Source organism: Helicoverpa zea, chromosome 20 (assembly GCF_022581195.2).
Source record: "Helicoverpa zea isolate HzStark_Cry1AcR chromosome 20, ilHelZeax1.1, whole genome shotgun sequence".
Classification (NCBI taxonomy): Eukaryota; Metazoa; Arthropoda; class Insecta; order Lepidoptera; family Noctuidae; genus Helicoverpa; species Helicoverpa zea.
Genome location: NC_061471.1, coordinates 2,741,872 through 2,759,053, shown reverse-complemented (window position 1 = coordinate 2,759,053; position 17,182 = coordinate 2,741,872). Strand labels below are relative to the sequence as shown.

General features: G+C 35.5%; 1 protein-coding gene across 2 annotated transcripts in view; it reads left to right on the top strand.

Moving 5' to 3' along the window:
- LOC124640274 (L-asparaginase 1-like) overlaps positions 1-17,182 on the top strand; it is a 36,030-nt gene that overhangs the window by 423 nt on the left and 18,425 nt on the right. Inside the window, exons 1-10 of one of the 2 annotated variants that reach the window (XM_047177981.1) lie at positions 767-1,048; positions 8,307-8,441; positions 8,924-9,036; positions 10,711-10,836; positions 11,485-11,609; positions 12,037-12,266; positions 12,624-12,778; positions 15,621-15,734; positions 15,815-15,871; positions 16,074-16,218. In XM_047177981.1, coding sequence (XP_047033937.1) covers positions 871-1,048; positions 8,307-8,441; positions 8,924-9,036; positions 10,711-10,836; positions 11,485-11,609; positions 12,037-12,266; positions 12,624-12,778; positions 15,621-15,734; positions 15,815-15,871; positions 16,074-16,218 — 1,378 coding nt within the window. In that variant the 5' untranslated portion in view covers positions 767-870. Of the gene's footprint in view, positions 1-766; positions 1,049-8,306; positions 8,442-8,923; positions 9,037-10,710; positions 10,837-11,484; positions 11,610-12,036; positions 12,267-12,623; positions 12,779-15,620; positions 15,735-15,814; positions 15,872-16,073; positions 16,219-17,182 lie in introns of those variants that run through there. The other variant, XM_047177980.1, reaches the window with a different exon arrangement.

Sequence of the window (17,182 nt, the reverse complement as noted above, 5' to 3'; positions counted from 1 at the left end):
AGTGGTTCCTGTTAATGTAAGCCAACGAATTAGAAAGACTCCTGTCCAGGCATACATTTTGGAGCAATATTTTGCTTTTTCACTTGTTTTCTATGAAGTTATTAATTTATTTATGGAACATAATAAACTAAAGAAACTTAATTATTAATTTAAGTGTTATGTTTGGGAGTGAATACTTAAATGATAAGATTTTTTGGTTCATATTATATTTTTAGCCATCTTTTTTATCATTGAACCTCATTGTCATGTGGTAATTAGGTGTATTTAGTAGTATGTACGTATGTACCGTTACCTGCTGCTTACCAGCAATTTAACTATAAGATTACATCAGATTGGTTTACTATCCTAAGATCAGTTAAGATCTTAGAACTTTATACACTTCTCTAGGTTCTGACTGAGCCGAAATTTTATAAAACTATTGTCTAAAATAAATTTTCGTGATACAAAATCGATCGTGATCGAAATCTGTAACAAAATTTAAATATGTAAAAACTACTTTTTGCCAAAAATTACATCTTTCGTTGTAAATATTTAAAATACTCCGAATAGTTGCAAGATTAACACACCACATAAATTACATAAATATTACGTCAAGATAATAAAAAAATCTAAATTTAGAAAAACGATAAACGACCAAAAAGGTCAAGGCCATTCAATTCGAATACGATACCGATTTAAGAGAAATTTCCGCATATCTAGATGGTGTAAGGACTGGCTATTTTGTCCACGTGCGTCGAGCACGCCATTGGCATCTCTACAATCTTATTTCAGTGTTTATTGTTCAGTCAGGCAGTCAGTTCGCGTTTATAGCCCGCGGTGAACGCACATTCCGTACGCGCGCGAAATAAAGTCCGATTAAAAAGGTTAAACATGGAAATAAACGGTGGTGGCACACAAAAATTCAATAATCATCTGGATATGTCAAGGTTGGGAGCTGATCTTCCACATTTTAATAGAGCAAGGCGCATTTCTAGATCCTACGAAAGTGAGAGGCGTGTTTTAGTCATTTATACGGGAGGAACTATTGGCATGGTGAAAACTGAAGATGGTAAGCATTTTTCTTCTAAATAGTTTGCAATAGTTTCTCTAAAAATATATTCTTATTTTAGACAAATATGTAGGTCGCTCTATATTTGTAGTTCCGAGTTCTTAATACTGCGACACGATAGTTTTATTTGTCTATTTTGAAACTGTAATAATTTTTGATGAGGAATCCTTGGGATTTCAGGCCGGTTATTAACTCCGTAAATTTTACAATTTGACACGGTGCATAAGTACAGACATAGGGCAGAGAATAATTTTATAATAAAAAAAGTCCTATTAAGTTAATAGTTAGCTATTGTGAACTGTGTAGAATAGGTACGCATTTTATGGACCCAATCATTCAGACAAGACGTCCACTCCGACTAACGATTTTCCCATGTTACGATCATCATCGCGAGATCTATTTATCAAGTAAACAGATTTTAAAATAACCGCGACAATCACACAGCTATTGCATCAAGTAAACTCGCTCTTGAACTCTTTATAAGTAGTTAAACTCTGATGTAAATAAATATTACCTAGTATTATCACCACTTATTACGCGTACAAAAACACTGGTTTAAGCGTGTTACTCACTAGCGGTTTTCCCGCGTCCCGTGGAAAAGTACAGCCCGTACCGGGATAAAATGTAGCCTATATTACTCGGGAAGAGTGTAGCTTTTCATCAGTGAAGGAATTTTTCAAATCTGTTCAGTAGTTTCGGAGCTTTTAAGGTAAAAACAAACAAAAATGTTTCCTCTTTATTATAATATAGTATGGATATAGGCTTTTGTTGTACGAGAAATATGCAAAGAAAACCTTATCAATGAATAAACAATGATGTGTGTAACAATTTCTTTAGACTGCGACATATAAAACGTAAGTGATTTAGTAGCTGTTTATGTGATGTCTAATTTACCTTGACCTGCGTTGTAACAGAAAAATGTATGTGTACCTAATCTACTGATAATTTCTTTTAGGAGTGTTAGGTCATTATTTAATTTGCTTTATCCCAAAATTAAGTCTAATGAAGGGCTGCAATTAAGCAAATCACAGAAAGAGTCACTGTTAATTACTGATTTTTCTTAGACTTAGTCTGTGTGTGGTAGAAAGTAGATTGATTTGCATCCGTGCCATATTCAAGGAGGTAATTATGCTAATGATTCTCGACCCAAATCAATAAAAAAATCGGTACGTAATTTTTTTTCTTTATTTTTTTTTCGGAATTCCGTAAATGTCATTTAGCCTTATTTAAACTTGGCGCGTATGTTACTGGCGTTAAAATCGTGCTGCACCCTCACACAAACGCAAACACAAAGCATACGCAACGATCACTCATAAATTTCATTCATAAAATTGGATTACTTCGGAAATACCACGACATTACAATGACAAAAAAAGCAGTGCATATTAGTTATTTCCTGTCTACTGTAATTCCAATCGATTATTTACGTATTGTATGTCCTCCTCCTGAACTATGGCACAAATGCAAATCAACACCTTGTATCTCACTCTGACTGTCTGCGGTTAGATATCTTCATGCCTAGGTACCTTACCTATCTATATTTTCTATTTCAAAGGGTTAGTGCGGTTTGCTGTTTTATATTCAAACCGTCAGTTGCACAAAGGTCCATTAAAATTAAAGCTTCATTAAATCTATTGCTGTCACTTATTATCTTGTTGGCAAAGAAAGAGACAGCAATAGATTTAAAGAAGCTTTAACTTTAGTGGACCTTTGTGCAACTGACGGAAAGTGCAACAAACAATTAAAATGACACACTTTCGCTTTTAATTAATATTTGTTGCGATATTAATTAAAAACATTAGATCGCATTGTAATTTGAAATAATCATAAAAACTTCACGCCTCTCGTAATAAACGTAATTAATCATTAAAACGTAACTAGCAGTTTCCCCGCGGTTTCACTCGTAACCCGGGGATTTTTTTCCGTTACCGGGATAATATAGCCTATGTTACTCGAGGACAGTTTAGCTATCCAACAGTGAAAGAATTTTTCAAATGGTTTCATTAGTTTCGGAGTTTTTAGTGTGCATCAAACAAGAAACAAACAAAAGAAAAATCTCTTTAAGAGATTACTTGCGACCCGCTCACATAAAAATTGGTTGCGTAGTTTTGAAGGTTTAAGCGTACAAAGTGACCACGGGACAGAAAAAGCGACTTTTTTTATACTATGTAGTGATTAGTAGATAGAGTATAGTAGTGGACATAGATAGATAAATGATGTTCCCTAAGAAAGTGCATGTGTTGATGACCAGTTCGTAATCAACAGCGCTTTCTCAATCTATTCAATCAAGTGCTTCAAGCACGTGTTAATTTTCTGTCAAGTACCCACTGAGCACATCACGTTTTATAATACATATATAATAGTTTTATCATAATTTATTTACTTGTAAAGATGTCTAAATATCCCTTTTTCATATTTTTATACCCAGTGACAGCGACAAGGAGCATTTTTTTGATGCAATATATTAGTTTTAAGTCCACTTAATACTAATAATATATATATACATTTAGAATTATTGTAAATATTTTAATAAACACTGACAATTCAGATAGGTATAAGAAGGAGGCGCTATTCGTGTCCTGAAATAATAATTGATGCCTATGACCAATAACCTGGCTTTTTAATTGGTAAAATGTATTTCGAAGTCAGATCATTAGGTCCGGAGAACTCTCTCCTATTTAAGATGCAGTACTCGATAAGGGGAGTCAGAAGCTAAAAAGTCTGACAGCTAGTCTTATCAAGGGGTTATGGGTTGTTCGGGTGCCTGGTTTGAGGAGATCAGAATAGGCAGTTGCTCCTTGTAAAAAACTGGTAACTCCCACCACTCACTGCTATACTTACCCGGTTAGACTGGAAGCCGACTCCTACGTAGTAAGGAAAAGGCTAGGCATATGATGATACTTATAGCATGCAATTTTTCCTTCATTATCATACGTAGGTACCTTAACCTAAGTGCCTATAGATGGATGGGAGCAAAACCGCATGCAATTGCTTACACGTAGGTATGTGTTACCTATATGATATACAACATGTAACGTAATTAACGCACACCCTCAAACACCCCAATTTTTTTTTTTTTTTTTTTTTAAATAAAACTTTATTCATCCAAGAAACAGGGTACAATATTTCTTTTTCCACAACAAAAATCGCTTAATACAACTACGTAGTACATGACTTAGTGAGTGGAAAAGAGCACCTGTAGCCTGTACTAGTTGAATAACTGTATTACAGGAGACAGGGTCTTTCGTCTTTAGTGTGTCAGGTAGTTAGCAATCATTTTGACAATTATGACAGAGCCTAATGTGTAAGCCAGTGGGAAATAGTTGCGGATACATTTTAAAGAGTATAAAAGTAAAAAAAAAAACTAAATAAATTAAAATAGAATAAAATTGTAAGCATAAGTCTAAGTGTGTGTAAGTGTGTTGGGTGTACGTGTGTGTGGGTGTACGTGTGTGTGGGTGTAAGTGTGTGTGGGTGTAAGTGGGTGTGGGTTTAAGCGTGTGTGTGCATCGGGAGTGTGAGTAGTATACCCCAAGTATATAAACCAAAGTTCTATATAGTTGGAGTTAATAGACATTCCGTCTGTTTGTATGTAAGGGTCAGGAGCCAGTCCTTTAGCAATATTTTACACTTCGTGAGAGAGTATGCATATATACTAAGGTACATATTTGCCTTATTGTATAGACGGGCAGAGAGAACATAATAATGTCGTTCAGCCAGTGTTGTCTTATGACGTACTAGGGGGCAAACATGAGTTTTACGTCGCTTGCCTTTAAAAAGATGTGGGTCATACTTCAGAGACTTATGTTTCCTAAGAATTACTTGAAGCACAAAGAGCTGTCTTGCCGTCAGAATTTTGGACTCACTGTATAAAAGGGACGTAGGGTACATTCGCGGTTTGTTCAACATAACTTTTAGGACAGCTCGCTGCGCTCTTTCAAGTTTTAGGAATTCCGTTGCACAAACACCACCCCACGCGGTTATGCAGTATGAGAGAAGAGACTGAGCTAAGGCATAGTACACAGCCATAATCAAACTAGCTACTAAGGTTGTTCTAAGCCTGCTGAAGACAAATATCAGTTTGCGGACGCGGCCGGTTAGTGTTTTGAGGTGTTTTTGCCAGCTCATAGTACTATCAAGAAAGACACCAAGGTATTTTATATCATAACTGCGCTCTAGATATGGACAATTACAGATCTGGGTGTTTGAGTTATAGCAAGAGTGGGCTTTTAGTGATAGGGTTTCATTTCTCGGTTGTGATCTTTTGGAGGATGAAAAAGCTAGGTACTTTGTTTTTGCGAGATTGAGAGTGAGTAGGTTATTACTTAGCCAATTCATAATAATTTTAATGGCTTTCTCTGCCGTTACCCTAACCTCTTCCCAGGAATTTCCGTGCACAAGTACAGCCGTGTCATCTGCGTATGCAAATAATTTGCAGTTGGGTATATTCAGCTGACAGAGGTCATTTGCGTATATTAGGAACAGTGTGGGGCCAAGAACACTGCCCTGTGGCACCCCAAAACCTGTGAGGGAAGTGAAGTCACTGTAAACAGTATTTATTTTTACGCATTGGCTTCGTTCAGTAAGGTAATCTTTAAATATGTCCAGAGCTACTCCTCTTATTCCTATACATTCCATTTTATTCAGAAGAATTAGAATATAATGTTATAATCATAATACATACACTGAATTTTTAATTTAACATGTAAATGCATTGTTATTTACTAAATTAGTTATACCAATTCTTGGAGAACTTTTTGGTGATACTACTACGTACGCAAATATCGCGCCGCGCGCCGCTCGACTCGAAACAACATAACGAAACTACGGAAAAAGCCGACAATACACGAAGTCTTATTACTTTGAGTTACGGTCTATTTGAATTTGTTTTGACTGTACAGGGTTAATATGACAATAATTTACGTAGTTTTAATTATTTTTGGAATAAAAAATTACCTATATTAAAAATGATATAAATCGATTCAGTAAACGATTCTGAACAAACTAATTTCAGGATGTGCGTTAATTAAGTTACATGTTGTATATGTACCTAACATTACGAAGGCAAAGATTGTGGTTTCAGGATTTTCCTATTCTAAAATAAGCCTGTTTATATTTGATTTCAGCTTTATCAGCAGTTTCTTCATAATATTATGTAGTTACATTTATAGCGCAGTAGCGCTATTGTTTTGTCAACGTAAAATATTACGATTATGGTGCAAAAACAATCTGTAAATTCTATCAAGATAAAATTTAAAGGTCAAAAAAGCAAACGAAATATATAATTATTTTTTTTTGGCAGCTGAGCCGCTGTAACAAGATAAAGTTGTAAAAAAAGGTTTATTGAAAATAAGAAAAACGCCCTTTGCCATTTATTTTGTTTTTTTTTTTCGAAAAAAACCTCAGCAAAGTCTAAGTTGCATAATATATGTTTTCCTATTTTTAATATTAGTGTAGAGTACCTACTACAGATTATTCTAGCGGAATAAATAATATAACGCTCGATTTATCTTATATGGCTTTTAGACAATGGAAAACAATTTTCTTATCAAATAATTGTATTATAAAAAAAATATTAGGTGCCTGGCAATTGCATTGTTAAATATGTATATTGCAATTTTCAGTTGGATAAAGATATGCGTTAGGTGCTCATTAAACTGCGAAAGTGAAAAAGTAAAAAAAAAAAACAATAGCCGATGTGTTCTTGTATATCAACACCTTACTCAATTGTTAATATCCTACTTATATTATAAATGTGAAAGTTTGTGAGAATGTATGGATGTATGTTTGTTATTCAATCACGCAAAAACGGCTGGACCGATTTGATTGAAATTTGGTATGTAGATAGATGATACAGTGGATTAACACATAGGCTACTTTTTATTTACACACCACGCGGGCGAAGCCGCTGGCGGAAGCTTTTTTTTTTTTTAAATAAATATATATATAATAAAAGCTAGTATTTTATATAGCCAATTGACTTCAATAAGTGATTGATTACCGACCAACAATATGTATAAATTGAGCTTCAATATTGTTGAACACTGCAGGGATAATTTTCTACCAGCAGGACAATTTAGTAGACAAGTAGTAGGTACTTAATTCCCTGTTATTTCCTAAGGCACGTACCCCCCGGGGTATTTAACATCATCATAGCCGCGATAATCTATGAATGATCTCATGTATTTCTTGTGGTTTAGTTTGTCCTTATGCAATTATTATAAAATTATTATAAAAAGTCGTGGTGGCCTAAAAAGTGGGTAAAAAACCAGCCTCTCGAGTATGAGGGTGTGGGTTCGATTCCAGGTCAGGCAAGTACCAATGCAACTTTTCTAAGTTTGTATGTACTTTCTAAGTATATCTTAGACACCAATGGCTGATAAAAAAGGTGAAGGAAAACATCTTGAGGAAACCTGGACTATATAGTCTGAAATCACCAACCCGCATTGAGCAAGCGTGGTGATTAATGCTCAATCCTTCTCCGTGTGAGAGGAGGCCTGTGCCCAGCAGTGGGACGATAAAAAGGCTGTAACAGAATTATTATAAATATCGACGGAGTGGGATGAATTTTTAGACTGGTTGTGGACAGACTAGCTCTTTCCCGCGGGTTCAAGCACGGTCACTGGGTTACTTGACGAACCCAGTTAAAAAGTAGCCTATATAGCCTTCTTCGATAAATGGGCTTTATGTATAGCAATCAAAACTATTTTAAATCACATCATTAAATCTTGTTATTTGAGCGTTCAACCAAACAAACTCTTAAGTTTTCATAATTCATAATATTTGTATAGGTTCTGTAATAGGGACATATTATTGGCGCGCCTATATCAACATAGCACTGCAGTAAACATTGTTACGAATATAGGTTAAGTTTGCGTTTACAAATAACTACTTCACGTCCGCTACGGGTTGTGACAACTAGTAAATAACTTACGTAGGATTGACGTACCTAAATCAATAGGACAATTCTTTCCCGATGGTATACAAAAGGGGTGAAAGGACAATGGAATATTTTCGTCATTTCTGCTGTTTTCGTTATCCCATCACATTTACGCTGTTTTATTTTTAGACCCAAAATGAAAATTAATAGTGCTCGCACTTTCTGGACGACTAGGACTTTCACAGTTGTTTATTTTTCCTTCTTTGTATACAAGTTTCAGGTCTCTTGGCAGATGGATAAAATCAATTAAATTATCAAGTCAACTTTAGATACACTTATGGTAGACTTAGCAGTAAAAGTATTCTTTTTGTTTCGAAGGACTGTCTCCGGGAAAGCACATGTTCAAGCCTTCAATCAGAAAGTACCCACAGCTACACGATGAGAATTACTATCAGAAGATGATGAACGCGAATCCTGGTGACAAAACACTGGAGCCTTTCTTCGTCCTACCAAGTAAGTACATTCTAGATTTTGAATTGAACTATGGAAATACTTCTGCCACCGTCGGTTTTACCAGCACCCCGTGGGTCGTTAAGAGGGCTGTCTAACACAGAAATCAAATTTAGAAATAAGCGCGTTCAAAGAAACTCTTCAGCTTTATAATATTTTATGTACTACAGTAAAGATACTTCTATCATCGGAAACAGCTAATCTGTTCCAAGTTAGAATGATCATCAGATCAATGCTATTATTTTCTTTATTAAAACTCAAACTTAAATTCAAAATATTTATTTGCATGTGGAAGTTGTACAGTTGTTAAAATAGATGTTTTTACCTTCTTTTGGGCGATTTCTTTGCTATCAATAAACAAATTGGCATAGAGTAAATTGCTGTAGTCGATACCGTGGCCGACAATCAGGCTGGATGCCATAATCAAAAGCTCGTTTAAATACATTATCTTTTATTCTTAAATAACTTATTTATTATTTTATTAGAGACCGATGACGTTTGCTGGAGGATTCTATATGACATCAAGGAGTATGACCCACTCCTGGACTCCTCAGACATGACTGAAGTGGAATGGATCAAAATTGCCAAAGATATTGAGGTATGATAAACCGATATACTTTTTTGTAATCATACCTGCTTGTAAGTATGATAAACTAGCCTCCATGCGCGGTTTTACCCGTATCCTGGGGGATACTCCCCGTACCTGGATGGGGATAACAGTATTTTATGTCCAGATTTTTACTCAATCAAAATCAAAATCAAAAGTCATTTATTCAAACTTGGCTGCAAAACAGCACTTTTCGAACGTCAAAAAAAAAAAATTTACAAAAGACAGCCCCCAAAACGCCCACCCTTCACCACTTCCTATGTGTTTTTGCTGGGAAGAAGAAGTGGCGCAACAAACTCCCCAGCAACACATGTCTGTCTGTTCGGTTAGAAGAACCTTAAACATTGTTTGATATGTACATTTGTATACAATTTAATTTGTATATTACAAAAGAGGACAATACAGTAAAAATAATGTATACACCACATGCTAGCTAGCACTCACCCTACATACCTTAACTAACTCAAGCATTGAATATGTTTGATGAACAGAAAATTATAGCCTCCAAATATTTACACTTAATAGAATATCAGGGAGTGCCCACCTACATGTGCTATTCTTTTGTAAACTAGTAAATTAGACCGCTCAGCCAGAACATATGTAAAATAAAAAGAGTTTACAAATAAAAACAAAAAAAACTAATAGATAGTCAGTAAGACGACCTGGCACCACAAGCAGCACCCGTTCACGAGCATAACGCGAGGATAGCCATCGCCCCCCTCGCACATTTTTGAGGGAGGGAGGCAACCCGACCGCCGACGCTACCGCAAGCAGTGCCGTCTAAGGGAGCATGACGTACTCACTGCTGCACAACTCAATATCAAGATTAAATTATCAGTTCCCGCTAAGTAGTATTATTTACTAAAATCCAAAACAGAAAATTAATACAAAGAATGTATCTTGTCAATAATGTAAAAACATTAAAAAATAATAATTAAATAATAAATCAAAATAAAATAAATGTCATTGAGTCAAGAGATTGAATGGGAGAAATTTAAATTATCTAAATAATATAGCTAATATAGCTGTCTTGCGTTCATCATGGCGACCAACTATTTTTATCATTCAAATAATCATTGATGGTGTAATATGCCTTTTTTATAAGAACAGCCTTAATTTGTTCTTTGAATTTGTTAAACGGCAGTTCTTGTAAGGTCAAAGGAAGCTTATTATAAAAACGAATACCTAAACCCAGAAATGTGTCATGCACTTTATGAAGCCGGTGATAGGGTACACACAGTTTATGCTTATTTCTAGTATTAATGCTATGGACTTCACTTTTTTTGGTATATAAATGTAGGTTCTGTCTAATATACATAATGTTGGCAAAGATGAACTGTGATGCTACTTTTGAACCACCCCACCAATTGTCAGCTAAATCGGTTCAGCCGTTCTTGAGTTATGACTAGTGTGATTAACGGCCAGTTTCTTCATCAAAAGTTAAAGTTAAAGTTATGGCTAAAGTAATGTCTAAAGTAAAAGTAACGGTCAAATTCAATTTTTCTATTAGTTTTGCTGTCACTTTAGCCTTGAAAAAACGAATTTGACCGTTACTTTTACTTTAGCCATAACTTTAACTTTAACTTTTGATGAAGAAACTGGCCGTAAGACTACTTTCTTTTATTTGGGTAACTTTTTCATAAGCAATAATATTTTTTGTTGTAGAGGTATTATGAACAATACGATGGCTTCGTGATCCTTCATGGGACGGATACTCTTTGCTACACAGCATCAGCTCTCTCCTTTATGTTTGAGAATCTTGGCAAGGCCGTCGTACTCACTGGATCACAGGTAAGTTATGAAATCTCCAAAAGTGCTACGATTTTTTTCGTAGCTTGGTTCGTAGTGCTACGAAGAAATGCTACGGCGAAATTGATTAAAGGCTTCATGATTTAAAGTTTTTTTCTTTGAAGTAATGTACTTATGATAGGAAAAATCCGTGAACGAATTTAGTCTTAAAACATGTTGATCAATTGAAATTGGACCCAATTAAAGCCTATTAAAGTATCAAAATAATTTAATCAATGATAATTTTTGTCTATTATTTATTAGTCAGTGTTTAACAAGAGGTATTATAATTGATGTATTTTTAAGTATTAGTGAAGCAATTAATCATCATGATAAGTCTGTTTATACATTACTACTTGAGGCCAGCGATTCCACGCGTATCCCGTGAGAACTCATCGTATCCAGATAATATTTAGCTTATAGCCTTCTTCGATACACAAGCTTTCTAGATTTTTATTTTTATTGGGCCCAGTCAGTCCTGAGATTAACACTTTCAAGCAAAGCAAAGAAAACTTTAATGCTTTATAATATAATATGTTAAAATTGAAAAAAAAAAACGTAAGTAATGGTAAAATTTTGCGAATAAATGATATTGTTTTTTTATTAATTTGTCCTAAAGGCATTATTGCACTAAGTATTTATATTATATAGATCCCAATCTTCGAGCCGCGCAGTGACGGCGTCGATAACTTCGTATCATCGCTCATCATTGCTGGCGGGTTCAACATACCCGAGGTCACCGTCTTCTTCTGCAGCAAGCTGTTCCGTGGTAACAGGTATGTTTTTATATTGACCTGTACCTATTGTCACACCTCTGTGCTAAAGCTTCTCTATGATGTTTCTATATTTCCAGATACTTTAAATGAGCCCATCGGTATGTTACCTTTCTTTATAGAAATATTAATTCATATGAGTCTTTGTTTCTATACCCTTTCTGGTGAAACGTCTTGATCAAATAAATACACTTGGGGACGGTTATAAACTACGAACTATTCGACTTATACGAAAATATGTCTTTAATAAATAATATAATAAACGAAAAAGCTATTTAATATTAAACATGGCAAAGTCATCTATAAAAAAAAAACATATTTAGGTATCTAAAAGTATTATGGGCACAGGTAACAAGAGCTGTCGAAGTGCTATAATACAGATAACCGAGGGCAACGTACAAAAAACACCACGTCTTTCCATTTCTTCTAGAACCCGCAAGATCTCCGTGAACAACCTTTTCGCCTTCGACTCTCCTAATGCAGTGCCCATCGTGAAAATAGGCCTGGTCATGGAGATCAACAAGGCAGCCATCTTCAAGCCTACCGTCATTGAGAAGTTCCAAGTTCACGCACAGATGTCCAAGAATGTTGGCTTATTGAGGATGTTTCCCAGTATTAGCACGGCGGCTGTGAAGTCCGCTTGTCAACCACCTATTTTAGGTAAGATCATTTCGTCATTCAATTTCCAATGTTCATTTCAGTGTTAATCTTTTCTTGTTGTGTAAGTCTCCTTGCGCTTCAATTTTAATAGGTTCAAACAGTTGCAATAAATGCTTAGAGCTTTTGATATTTCCTAAAATAAATTTCAATTAAACAATAAGGTTTTTATGTCTACCGATGTTTCTTTTGGATTCTGCAGTTTCCTGTGTCTTTAACCATTTTTCGCATGTTTTTGTTTTCTTCGAGCCATTTTATTGGCTGCTTTTGCCTTCGAGTACAGATAAATAGTCAAGAATCGACAAAATAAAGGTCTCGTCCATGTTAAGTTACATAAAACTTTTTTGAATTTTCTCCCAGGCCTTGTGATACAAACTTACGGCGCTGGCAACATTCCGGCGAACAGACCGGACATATTGGAGGTGCTAGAGAATGCCGTGAAGAGAGGTCTCATCATCGTCAATATCACGCAGTGCAGCACAGGATCCGTCGCCGCTTTGTATAAGACTGGACAGGTAAGATCAATCATCATCTGCCTAGCATTTTTCCTACTATGTTGGGGTTGGCTTCCAGTTCAAACACATATAGTTCAGTATTGGATTTTTACTTTTTATGGTAGGAAATGTCCAATATTTGACAGTTTTTCAGGCTTTGCCCGCGTAGTGTGTTGATAAAAAGTAGCCTATGTGTTAATCCAGGGTATCACCTATCTACATACCAAATTTCAATCAAATCGGTCCAGCCGTTTTTGCGTGATTGAATAACAAACATACATCCATACATACTCACAAACTTTCACATTTATAATATACGTAGGATAAGTAGGATATAAGTAGGATAAATATTTATTTAAAGTAACAAGACTCAATGGGTTAGTAACAATGTTTACTTAAATCTATGTTAGTAAAGCACAACTTATAGGTACATAAGATATAATTATTATGTACACACCTATATTTTAGGGCTGCACATTAAAAAAAAAATCGTCTTCGAAATAAATATTTTTTTTATAGAAATCATACACTATGTTCTATAGAAAATACCGTAAATATATGAATAGGTACTAAAGTACAGATTTTACGGAATTTAAAATGAGTTTAAGTGATGAAACCAAAGTCATGGTTAATTCTAGTTTACAACATTGACCCTATCGACTTCAATGACCAAAGATAACCCGTAATTAAAAAGTTATATAAGATAAACATTATAGTGACAGATTTTGTGTCAACGGAAAGCGACATAGAATTTTAACTATAAGTTAATTAGCACCAATCACATGTTTTAAGTACATACATATTTATAGGGGAAGCCTAACGAATTAAGGAAAGTACTTTGTTTGTTATTTGAACCATTTGAACTACCTATTCTCAAAAAACATGAAGGAAAGATAGTGGGCTAGATCAGGCGCCTTCTCTAGGTCAAGCAGCGTACGTAGGCTTGATCAGTTGGTTGATTGCACTAGCAGTTGGCCTTATTTTAAAAAATAATGGGCGGGTTCCATTCCATAGATGGAATTTAAGGGCAGAGCTAGTAACATTCCTCGTGCCCTGAACACCCGCATTTTTGCGCGCTACTTTATTAGGAGATTTTGCGTTAGACACCTCTGCTAGTCAGTTTATTCTTCATGGTTGTAGATAATGTTACCGGCAATCTGTATAATTCAGGTATTTGATACTATACCTAGTAAATGTACAAAATGCCTGAGTCTTCCAAGCAATGCATGAAATATTATTGTCCTTTACATAACTTTACCCAGGTAATGTATACAATTATTAGGGAATATATATAATGTGTAGTAGGTATGTGTAAAAAAGACCGATCATGGTCTATATTTATTTATCCATGTTAACCAGCCTACCTATAAAATGACGGGCAAATGAAACATGCTGTTTTACTTAAAATTAACTGTGAGGGTACTCCTTAAAAATAATAATTAATCGTAAGTCTAATAAATGATTCAAAGAAATCTTTATAAAATTAAAATCACAATCAAATTAACGTGAAACTATAAATTCTTCTAGTAACGTCGTATCGTGAAACATAATGTAGGTAATTTTATTACAAGTACGTAATCATTTACGTAATAAGTATATAAAACTTATGAAACAAAACAATACGGCAAAAATAATAAATAGGTACGTCTACCGTCTGCCTAATCAATATGTCAATTAAGTATTTTTATTATTCTTTATTGCATAAATAACATGATAATAGCACATCATATTTGAGGATACGGTGCTAAGAAACAGTAAATGATGGTCACTTTCGAGTAATTACAAAATATATAACTTTAAAAATATAGGTAACATTGTCTTATTGACTTTCTTCACAAATCTGTATAACATAGCTACAGTTAACCCTTCCACATAGTGGAAGTATCGCTATGGGTATTTACAGTCACACATCAAATTAAATGTAAGTAGTGGGAAGCGTCATTTCGGCTTAGACAAACTATAACGGAGTCCTCTTCATCGTTGTTTTTACCTTTTACAAATATCTAAGCAAAGTGTAAAATAGACAATATTTCCTGCGGAATCGTTCGAAAGCGTTACCGCGGCCTTATATATAAAGGGCTTAAGAAGGAACATGATGGGTTTTAGTCAGTAAGAGTCTGACTCTCCCTCACCCTGCTAACCCACAGCGGGAGGGGTCATTTGATCATTTCCCATCGATAAAAAAAGTAAATATTTCCTACATTATCTATAAGTTTTAGGTATTTTATACATTATCTAGGCATTCCATTGAATACCAGATTATGCAGATTGCCGGTAACAGTACTACAGTAGTAATAGTATAACCATACAACATTATTCACCGGAATTAATGTTGCGTTACATACAGCTATTTTACAGAAACTTTCATGGAACTCGTTAAACTGGTTAATCTGTAGTTAAGGGGAACGATAATGAGCTATTGTGTGACTTACTGATTGGCTCGTAAAGTCGACAGGATTACAATAATTGATTCATCCGTGGTTTTCAGATTGGATTGTGATATTAGCTTCAAAGTTATGTCAAATTCCTAATTGATAAATAAATCGATGGATCTGTTATTGGTATCCGCAGTACGTACCTAGTATGTTTTAGTTAAGAGGCAATCAATTAATATCCTTTTGTTAAGTAGTAATTCTTGCATGTTGTACCTAACATATGTTGTTCTGCAGACAGGTAAGTGGTAATTTTTATTTTCTCCAAATCCTTATAACTAAACCTTCTTTCCTAAACATTCCCTGGATTTTACCACTTCTTTTGAGCCAAGTAAAGAAACTCACTTACTATTGCTAATAAAAGTATAGGCTGATTAAGGTACCCTAAAAGCCATTGTATACCTAGAGATTAAGCAAAGTATTATGTTTAGGTTATCGCGAAGGTAGGCGTGGTATCCGGATACGACATGACTCCCGAAGCTGCACTCACCAAACTATCCTACGTGCTGACCAAGATCGACCTCAGTTACGAACAGAAAATTGAGGTACGTATACTGTTAAAAATCGTTGAAAATGCCTAAAGTAACGTGGAAGAAAAAAATCCAATCAATTTATCTGTTTGTAGATGATGGGCCAGAATATCAGAGGAGAGCTGACTAACTTGTCTTCTATGTCAATTCAAGTAAGTTATTCTTTTTACTTAATTTAGTAATCCGTACACATTTTGACACTTTATGCCCCTTTGACGGTCTTTAAATTCCAAAAATTATATAAACAAAATAAAAAAATGTCTCAAATACCTAATGAAATCTTCTTACCATTGCGATGTTCACTTCTAAAGTTATATTTACCTCCTAAAGTTATATTACCCTGCCATCCCATAGGACCAATCACTCAAAGAAGCGCTGGGCCTCAGTCTCAACATTCAGTCGCCGAAGAAGTTGACGGAGGTGGCAGAAAACGTGTTCTCCTCGCTGCTGCTGTACGGCATCAAGCAAGGAGACGAGGGGATTGTCAGGAAGATGCTAGGTTAGTAGGTCTTTTAAAAAATTTACATTTTAACCTCAAGGCTGCCAGCGTTACTGTTCCACCGAAGTGTGGTCTGGGAAATTGCATTGGTACGTACCTACATTTGCGCCAATGTTTGCTGTTGGATGTAATATATGCACAGATGGGTAAGCATTATTGGAACAGGCCCCTTCTCATACCTACAGAGAAGGAGTCAGCGTGATTATCACGCGTGCTCAAAGCGTAAGATGTTTTTCTTCACCTAGGTGTGGCCAAGACTGACCGTAAATCGAAACCGCATAGATATAATATGGATGGATACCTTATTCTTAGTTACACGCTCAAATCCTAATGGAAGACTCCTCAGAGTACATGAATATATGTATAGGGTTTATACATAAAGAAGAAGGTTTGAAAATTTTTGTAAGCATTGTATTTATTCTTTAGGATTTATGCGAAATTTAGATTTGGCGAACGAAATCAATTGAAGTGAGAAGAAACATAAGTATACAAACCTCCATGGAAGCAGCTCCAAAATCGTCATTTGTGTCACGTTTAGCGTGTGGACGGTTTAGATTTTAAATTAAACCCCACATTGTGAACATAAAAATTTATTTCCAAGGTCGCGATTCGAATGCCCGTCAGCAAAATTAATTTTGTTATATGGAGGTAAAGCGCGCTAGCACTGTCCTGGCTTCACGTGGAGAGATGTCCGGTGATGACGCTCAGCCGAGGAGGCGCTTCAGGGTGGACGACCCGCAGATGGTGATGCAGTATGGTAGAGGGTAATCGGTGCACGGTGCCTCTCGGTGCCTGTCGACGTTCGGCCAACGGATCAGCCGTGGCCCGGAGTTTAAGCCGAACTTTGAACCCGAACTTTGGACCCTGGAATTTACATCCATTCAAATAAATGTCCATTTCTGATTGTCCTCCTCTGACTGTGTTTGCCGCGGAAGCAGGAAGCAGAAGCTCAGTGCGCTTAAGG